The sequence below is a fragment of the Ochotona princeps genome, chromosome 4 (genome assembly GCF_030435755.1).
Source record: "Ochotona princeps isolate mOchPri1 chromosome 4, mOchPri1.hap1, whole genome shotgun sequence".
NCBI lineage: Eukaryota > Metazoa > Chordata > Mammalia > Lagomorpha > Ochotonidae > Ochotona > Ochotona princeps.
The window spans coordinates 4725614-4734736 of record NC_080835.1 but is presented as its reverse complement, the minus strand read 5'-3'; the positions used below and the strand labels follow the sequence as shown (position 1 = coordinate 4734736).

General features: G+C 61.0%; 2 protein-coding genes across 2 annotated transcripts; one reads left to right on the top strand and one right to left on the bottom strand.

Annotated features, from left to right (window-relative positions):
* Positions 1 to 352: 352 nt before the first annotated feature.
* Positions 353 to 1954, bottom strand: C4H11orf68 (chromosome 4 C11orf68 homolog). The gene is given in 3 exon segments (XM_058662384.1): positions 353 to 910; positions 912 to 1134; positions 1805 to 1954. Coding segments are annotated over 3 exon segments (873 nt in total). The 5' UTR covers positions 1921 to 1954; the 3' UTR covers positions 353 to 376.
* A 252-nt stretch (positions 1955 to 2206) lies between these two features.
* On the top strand, positions 2207 to 4063 carry DRAP1 (DR1 associated protein 1). Its single transcript, XM_058662383.1, has 7 exons — positions 2207 to 2365; positions 2605 to 2677; positions 2766 to 2859; positions 3007 to 3126; positions 3243 to 3336; positions 3455 to 3543; positions 3831 to 4063. The coding sequence occupies exons 1-7, from the start codon at positions 2324 to 2326 to the stop codon at positions 3943 to 3945; spliced, it is 627 nt and encodes a 208-aa protein (XP_058518366.1). The 5' UTR covers positions 2207 to 2323; the 3' UTR covers positions 3946 to 4063.
* Positions 4064 to 9123: the final 5060 nt, after the last annotated feature.

Sequence of the window (9123 nt, the reverse complement as noted above, 5' to 3'; positions counted from 1 at the left end):
CGGGGCCCCTTTCCCTGGACCCTGAAGGCCCCGTAGTGAGGGCCTGGAAGCACTGTTTTCCCCTTGAGAGGGAGGAAGGCGGGGGTGGGAGGAAGGGGCAGTCTGGCAAAGGTGGCCAAGGTGGGCTTTCTCCCACGGCGTCTGCACCCAATGTCTGGCCCTGGTCTGCGGCGGGGAGCACTGAAAGGGTGGCTGGGCACTGGGCCCGCTGGGAGCCAGAACGTATGGAAGCGCGAGCCAGCCCTAAACACAGCGCCCAAGTTCAAGGGTTTGGAAGACACAGGCAGTTTTTGGGGGACCTTGACCTTGGGACAAGGAGGACCCAGCCTCCAGCAGGGGAGACCAGAGGGGAGACCAGAGGGAGGTTTCCCCGTTACTAGGTCAGTTCCACATTGTTGGCCCGGTCCAGTACACGGGAGCCACGGGTACCGCCTCCCAGCTGGAAACGGCTCTCATAGAGAGTGGGGCAGAGGTGCCAGCGGTTGGCCCGGTAGATGCCCAGGTAGGTGTAGACATCAGGCTTGTAGGTGAGCAGGCACTTGATGCCCGCCGCTCGGATGGCTGCATCCGCTGCCAAGACACCCAAGCGGTCCGTGAAGTCGTCCGTGTAGACACAGATGACCTGGCGCCCGCCCTCCTTGGCACGGGGGCTCACCTTGGCCACCTGGAGCTGGCCCTCCACCACAGCCCGGGCGATGCCGGCCCAGGCATGGTCCAGCTTGAAGCCAGGTGTCAGGTGCATCAGCCACTTGCCAGAGAGCACACGGTGGGTGATGGCAAGCTGGCGCAGGGTTCCTGGCGTGACGGGTCGGCCGCTGGTCTGCAGGGCCTCCCAGGCTGCCTGCAGCCCTTGCACGTCGCCCGAGTTGGGGGTGTAGCCCTGCCCGTAGGCTGCAATCCAGCCCACGGGGCTCGGGATTGGGTGAACCAGGGTCCCCATAGCGGGTAACTTGGGACGGTGGGTATTTGGCCAGCCAGGCTTCAAGCTCGGCAGCAGGCGTGGTGCGGGCATCAAACACCAGCCAGGGGTCCATGTCGGCCGCCATGGCCTCCGCAGCCAGGTGCTCCGCGGTGAAGCCATCTTCACGGCCGCCAGGAGAGTCGTCCTCCTCTGGCTCCTCCCCTGCTTCCATCCTGCTGGGACGGAACCCTGTGTGAGCAGTTCTGAGACCAGGACAACCGGGCGCTGGGCACTGCCTACGCTGCCTGGCCTCAGGCCTCATCTGGACCATGGGCCAGCAAGTGTTCCAGGCTGGTGTGGATGGATCGTGAGAGTTAAATGCCCTTCATGGGACGCACCTGGCTAAGCACCATTGCCAGGGGTGCTGTGGCTCCCCCAGGCTCACCCGGGGGAGGGGGCGACGCTTTGAGGGATGGGGAGGGTCTTGCCCAAGACCGCATTTGCAGTGAGGGGCAGGGCCCGTGTGGGAGCCCCGGCCTCGGCTACTCCGGCCATCGGAGGGTCTGGCAGGTAGCTATTCCCAGGGTGGGTTATTCATGGAGAAAAGCAGATTCGCTTGGCAACCCTTTCCTGCACCCCCCATCGCCCTATGGACGGTCAGGCCTCCTTACGGGAAGTTACCAGGTCCACTTAACGACGAGGACCTTGAGTCCTCCCACCCCCGCCCCCGAGGGTAAGCGACTGGTCGGACACTGATGGGCCGGGGCTGGGACTCGAACCCTGGTCTGTCAGCATGCGGAAGGAGGGCCTGCTGGATCAGGCCCTGCCGCGACCGCCGCCATTAGCACCCACGGCCCCACTTGGGTCCCCGTCCCTCCCGCTCCAGCCCTGCCCCGTAGTCACCTCCGGCCTTCGCTGCGTTCCGCGCCGGCCCAGGCCCGGGCCCGGGTCCGCTCCGGCCGGGGCTCCGTGCCACCGCCGCCGCGCCCCGCCCCCGCCACGGCAGCCGCCGCCGCCATCTTATCGCCGCGCCGTCTCAACAACAATTTTATAGACAAGCGTCGCCGCGGGGGCGTGACCGGCGCCGCGGATGGGGGCGTGGCCGGCGGGAGGGGCGGGCCCCGGGCGGTGTCACCCGGGAGAGCGGGGCGTGCCCTGGGCGGGACGGGGCGGAGCTAACGTTCGTTCTTCTGGCCCGGGGGGCGGGAGGAGTGACGACCGCGTCCGGGGACCGCGGCGGCGCAGGGCCTGCCAGGAGGCCCGCTGCGGGCGGCGCTAGGACCCGGCGGCGGCGGCGGCGGGGCGGGCGGCAGGCGGCAGGACCCGGGGGGGACCCGCGGCGGGCCGGCGGCGGAGCAGGCCCGGGGCCCGGGGGAGGCTGCGGGCGGCGCAGGGCCCGGCGCGGCGGAGCGAGGCCCGGAGATGCCGAGCAAGAAGAAGAAGTACAACGCGCGGTTTCCGCCGGTGAGCACGTGGCGGGGGAGCTGGGAGGCCCCGGCCGCAGCGAGCCAGCCCGGGAGCCCCGGCGGAGACTCCGGGCCTCCCCGCACCGACCCCGCACCGGCGACGGGGTATGGGGTGCGGGGTGGCGTTCCGGGGAGCCCAGCGTCCCGCCCCCTTCCGCGCGCCCCTCGCTCCGCGGTCCCCGCCCCCTGCTTCCCGGGATCCCCGTCCCCGCCCCCACCCTGCGGTCTCCTCCGCAGGCGCGCATCAAGAAGATCATGCAAACGGACGAAGAGATCGGGAAGGTGGCGGCCGCCGTGCCTGTCATCATCTGTATCCTGCCGGAAGGGGGCTGTGTGTGTGTGGTGTGCAGCTCAGGGGGGTCCCCACCACGTTCTCCTTAACGACCCTCCACCCCCAGCCCGGGCCCTCGAACTCTTCCTGGAATCCCTCTTGAGGAAGGCCTGCCAGGTGACACAGTCGCGAAATGCCAAGACCATGACCACGTCCCACCTGTGAGCCGCCGCTGGGGCACTTTGCAGGGGCGGGGAGACCCCAGGGAGCCAGGCGCCCAGCACCTGGCTGGGCGGAGGGGAGAGGGGCTGCCCCGTGTGGGAGCCCACACCTCAGCGTCGCCCCCCACTCCGCCCTGGCTCTCACAGGAAGCAGTGCATTGAAGTGGAGCAACAGTTTGATTTCCTGAAGGACCTGGTGGCCTCTGTCCCCGACATGCAGGGGGATGCGGAGGACAACCACATGGACGGCGACAAGGCGCCCCGAAGGTAGGGGCTGGGCCCGCAGGGCTTGGTGCTGGGGGGTGGCGGGTGAGTGGAGGGGTGGGGGTCCCGGTTCAGGAGCCAGGGAACCTGTGGGGCAGACAGGCCCGGCCTTCCCACAGGGGTCGGAAGCCAGGCAGCGGCGGCCGCAAGAACGGTGGCATGGGAAGCAAGGCCAAGGACAAGAAGCTGTCGGGCACCGACTCCGAGCAGGAGGTGAGTGAGGCCCTGCGCGGCCTGGGCCCCTGCTCTCCGGGTGGCCCCGGTGGGCATGACGGGGAGCCGGTTCAGCCCCCAACGATGGGCCCTGGCCTGTTGCCGTCTCCCCTCCCAGGGCGAGTCTGAGGACACAGACACGGACGGGGAAGAGGAGACACCCATGCCCCCTCCCCAGACCAGCCACCCGCCTGTCCACTTTCAGAGGTGAGCCCCTCTTCAGGGACCCCGTAGTTTCTCTCCAGTCCCTTGTGGTCACTTGGTCTTGCTACTTGGGGCAGGTGTGGAGGATGGGAGCCAAGGGGTGAGCAGGGGGGTCCTAGACGCTAGGCCCTGGTCTGCAAGCCTTGTCCCCACACCCTGAGCAGGAGCGGTGGGCGGGGCCGGGCGGTGATCAGCTGGGGCCTGCCCCTTGCCTGGGCCTTGGCTCCCATTGCAGGCAGGGGTGGGGTGGGGCGGGGCCCAGCCTCATCTCCCCTCTGCTCCTCCCACAGCCCTGCCGCCCCTTTCCTGCCCTTCGCCCCCACTCTGCCTCTGCCCCCCACGCCGCCGGTGCCCCCAGGTCCATCTGCACCAGACATGGAGGACGAAGAGGACTACGACTCCTAGCGCCCTTTGCCCCGGTCCCCGGGCCATACTCCTTTTAGTTGGTTTTAGTTGCTTTTGGGGGGACAGAGAGAAGGTGGAGTTGTTCTTAAATTTATTAAAAAAAAAATTTAAAAAGTAATAGTAAAAGGGAGTGTTTGTGTGTGCAGGCCTCTGCCCTCCCGTCCACACGCCTGCCTCTCCCTCCAGTGTGGCCGGGGCAGTAAGTGGCTGAGGTTCAGCTGAGGGGGCGTGGGGGAGCCACGGTGTGCCAGTGCAGATCATAGTTCGGCGTGGCCCTGGGCTGCGGAGAAGGACTAGGCAGGACCTCAGAGGAGGTGGGTGCCGGTCTGGAAGGCAGCATCTGAGTAGGATGGGAGCATCATCTGTGGGTGCTGGGGACGCCGTGCTTGGGACCCGCCTGCTGTGGGCAGTATCACTGCCTTCCAGCAAAGCACCAAGAGCCCAGGTGAGCATGTTAGGGGGTACCTGTGAGAGCAGGGGTGGAGGGGTGAATGGGCTCAGAAACAGGGGCATGGGACAGGGGACCAAAGGAGACACAAGCTGCCAGGCCGCAGCCAGGGCACCTGAGGCCAGGCCAGCTGTCGGTGCCTCGGGCAAGGCCAGGGAGGCAGTGCCTGTGAGCCCAGAGGCTCAGCCAGGGGCTGTGGCTGGAGCTGGGCTGGGTGGCCGGGGGCGGCAGACTCACAGGCAAACAGAAGGAGCAGGGGTTTCAGTTTTGTATTTAAAGGTTTATTGAAGAAGCAGAGACATGGAGAGAGGGAAACAAAGAGACCTTCCACGTGCCGGTTCTCTCCTTCAAATGGCTGCCCTGCTGGAGCTGGGCAGGAGCCAGGAGCCAGAAACTCCATCTGGGACCTAAATAGCTAGACCATTCTCTGCTGCTTACCCAGGCGCATTAGCAGGGAGCTAGACTGGAATTGCAACGGCCAGAGCTGGAACTCGTGCCAATGTGGGATGCCACAGACACAGGTGGTGCACAGCCTACTGCTTCCCAGGACTCAGCCGTAGGGTATTTAGTTTTTTTGTATTGTTTTGTTTTAAGATGTGTTTATTTTTATTGGAAAGATAGATTTACCGAAAGATGAGACATAGAAAAAGATCTTCTGTCTGCTGGTAACTCCCCAAGTGACTGCAATGGCCAGAGCTGAGCTGATCTGAAGTCGGGAACCAGGAGATTCTTCGAGGTCTCCCACACAGGTGCAGGGTCTCAAGGCTTTGGGCCATCCTCGACTGTTTTTCCAGGCCACAGACAGGGAGCTGGATGGGAAGTGGAGCAGCTGGGACACGAACCTGCCTCTCACACAGCAACTTTACTGGCTCTGCCAACCTGGCCGCCAACCCTGCTCCAGCCCCATCTCATATTTTTTTTTTTTAAAGTTTTTTTATTATTATTGGAAAGTCAGATATACACAGAGGAGGTGAGACAGAGGGGAAGATCTTCCGTCCGATGTTTCACTCCCCAAGTGAGCCGCAACGGGCCGGTGCGCGCCGATCCGAAGCCGGAAACCAGGAACCTCTTCCGGGTCTCCCACGCGGGTGCAGGGTCCCAAAGCTTTGGGCCGTCCTCAACTGCATTCCCAGGCCACAAGCAGGGAGCTGGATGGGAAGTGGAGCTGCCGGGATTAGAACTGGCGCCCATATGGGACCCCGGGACGTTCAAGGCGAGGACTTTAGCCGCTAGGCCACGCTGCCGGGCCCTGGCCCTGTCTCTTATACAAACTGGTGGTTGCGTGGCTCAGCCCAACCTTATCCACCACACCCAAAAGCCCTTACATATACCAGTGGGAAATGCAGTTCAGTCCGAGTGACCTCCAGTAACCTCCGTGAAGCCCATCCCTAGCCCTGATTCCTGCACACAATGGTCTGTTCCATGTCCCATTCAGCTTATGTACACACCAATGAGTGCTGCAGCCTAGCTCAATCCGAATGTCCTACAATCCAGCCCACACTTATGCTGGTGGGCACTCCTGCCTGTCCACTCTAGTCCACCCAAAGCCCTGGTTCTGGTGCTCACTGGTGAGAGCTGCAGCCCATTAGAGGGGTGCCCACAGTTTCCCTACTAGACCCACTCCCAGCCCCAGATCTTGCACTTTTCAGGTAGTCCTGCAGTGTAGCTTGACAGGACTTGCCCCCATTCCCAGCACTTATCAGCTGACACTGCAGCAAAGCCCAACCAACCTGAACTTACTCTGGCGCATGCCTGCACCAATGGATACAGTGGGTTAGCCCAGCCTGGCTCTCCCATTAATCTAATTCACAGGAAGGCCAACAGGTGTTGCAGCCCTGCCCAGCCTGGTCTGCCCCCAGTCCTAGTTCACATGTTCGCCAGGTAAATCCCCTCACTGCCCCAGACTGGCATGACCTGCCTCACCTCAGCATTTGCCAACAGGTACTAGAGCCTGGCCTGGCCTGCTCCAGTTCCAACTCGTGCTGGCAGGTGCTGCAGCTTAACCCAGCTTGGACTGCCCCCAGACCTGACCCTAATGTGAACTGGCTGGTGTGCGGTCCAACTCGGCCTGTCCTGCACCTCATCCTGGTTCTCACATCTGTTAGTGGGTGCTATGAACTGGCCAGGCCTGGCTGCCCCCACACCTGAGCCACATGTGTGCTGGCAGGTACTGTAACCTGGCCTGGTCTGGGCTGCTCCCAGCCTTGGTTCTTGTGCATCTTGACGGAGAAGATCCCCAATCCCTTCTGTCAGGTCACCTCCCTCTGGCAGAGCTCATGCACAGCGGTGGCTGCTTGGTCCAGCCTGACTTGGCTCACCTCCTTTCCTTGCAAGTACAGTGACTGCCCAACTGGTCCATGCTCATCCCAGCTCTTACTGTCAAGTGCCATAGCCCAGCCATGCCTGGCCCACCCCCAGACACAGCTCTCATGTGGTTTGATGGGTTCTGAGACCTAGCCCAGACCATGCTACACTTAACCTTGGCTTTTTTTTTTTTTTAAGATTTATTTACTTTATTAGAAAGTCAGCTGTATAGAGAGGAGGTGAGACAGAGGGGAAGATCTTCCGTCCAATAATTCACTCCCCAAGTGAGCCGCAACGGCCGGTGCGCGCCGATCCAAAGCCAGGAACCAGGAACCTCTTCTGGGTCTCCCACACGGGTGCAGGGTCCCAAGTCTTTGGGCCGTCCTCGACTGCTTTCCCAGGCCACAAGCAGGGAGCTGAATGGGAAGTGGAGGTGCTGGGATTAGAACCGGCGCCCATATGGGAATCCCAGAGCGTTCAAGGCAAGGACTTTAGCCGCTAGGCCATGCCGCCGGGCCCAACCTTGGCTTTCACAAGCACCAATGGGTGCTGCAGCCTAGCACAGTCGGGCACACCCTAGACCCAGTCCACACCCATGCTGAGGTATACTGCAGTCATGTCTAGCCCAGTTTACTTCCCCCATTCCAGCTCTTGCACCCAACAGTGGGAACAACTCAGCCAGGGCATTCCCTTAGCTCCCCAGCCAGGCCTGTTCCCAGCCACAGGTCTTGCACATGCTAGTGGTTGCTCTGAACCAGCATGGTATAGCCCGTCCCCCATCTTGGCCCTTGTCATCCCATGCTGTGGCTTGGCCTGACCCCGCCCACCTCCAGTCCCAACTCTCATTGGTGGGAGCTGCAGCCTGGTCCTGCCCAGTCGGCCCCATCCCTAGATTTCATGCAAACTGGTAGATGTGGCAGTCCAGCACAACATGATCCACACTCTTTACTGGGTCCTGAGGTTTAGCCTGGCTCTGTTCAGTCCACTCTGCCCCCATCCAAAACCAACCTACATACTTGTCAAGTGGAACAGCCTTGCCCAGCCTGACACCCAGGCCTGAATCGCGACGAGACCAAACCGGGCCTTTGTCGCTCACGTGTGCATAGGCCGACCCTGGAAGCAGGGTGAGGGTAAGGGGACAATAGTTCTGAGGTGGACGGAGGGATGAGTATTGGAGATTCAGGGAGAAGACAAAGTCGATTAAAAGAGAGGAGTAGGGCCTGGCACGCAAACGTAGTGGCTAAATCCTCCCCTTGCATCTGCTGGCATCCCATACGAACGCCAATTCGTGTCCCAGTTGCTGCATTTCCCATCCAGCCCCCTGCTTGTGGCCTGCGAGGGCAGTTGAGGATGGCCCAAAGCTTTGGGACCCTGCACGCACATGGGAGACATGGAAGACGCTCCTGGCTCCTGGCTTCAGATTAGCTCAGCTCAGGCCATTATACCTACTTGGGGAATGAATCAGCGGATGAAAGAGCTCTGTCTCTCTTCTCCCTATACAAATCTGATATGCCATTCCAATCAAAATAATTTTTAATTTAATCTAAAAAGAGATTTATTTTTATTTACTTGAAAAGCAGAGTTATGGACATGGCGGCGTGGCCTAGCGGCTAAAGTCCTCGCCTTGAAAGCCCCGGGATCCCATATGGGTGCCAGTTCTAATCCCGGCAGCTCTACTTCCCATCCAGCTCCCTGCTTGTGGCCTGGGAAAGCAGTTGAGGACCGCCCAATGCATTGGGACCCTGCACCCGCGTGGGAGACCCGGAAGAGGTTCCAGGTTCCAGGCTTCGGATCAGCGCGCATCGGCCCGTTGCGGCTCACTTGGGGAGTGAATCATTGGACGGAGGATCTTCCTCTCTGTCTCTCCTCCTCTGTGTATATCTGGCTGTAATAAAATGAATAAATCTTAAAAAAAAAAAAAAAGTCCTTGCCTTGAACACACCGGGATCCCATATGGACACCGGTTCTAATCCCAGCACCTCCGCTTCCCATCCAGCTTCCTGCTTGTGACTTGGGAAAAGAGTCGAGGATGGCCCAAATCTTTGGGACCCTGCATCTGCGTGGGAGACCTGGAAGAGGTTCCAGGTTCCTGGCTTCGGATCGGCACAGCACCGACCATTGCGCTCACTTGGGGAATGAATCATAGGATGGAAGATCTTCCTCTCTGTCTCTCCTCTCTGTACATCTGAGTGTAATAAAAATAAATAAATCTTTAAAAAAAAAAAAAAGAAAAAGAAAAGCAGAGTTATATATGAAGAGACTTTCATGTACTGGTTCACTCCCCAAATTGTCACAGTGGGCTGGAGCTGGGTTGGTCCAAAGCCAGGAGCTTCTTCCGGGTCTCCCACGTGGGTGCAGGGCCCCAAGCACTTGCACCATCTGCCATTGATTTCCAGAGCATTAGCAGAGAGCTGGATGGGAAGTGG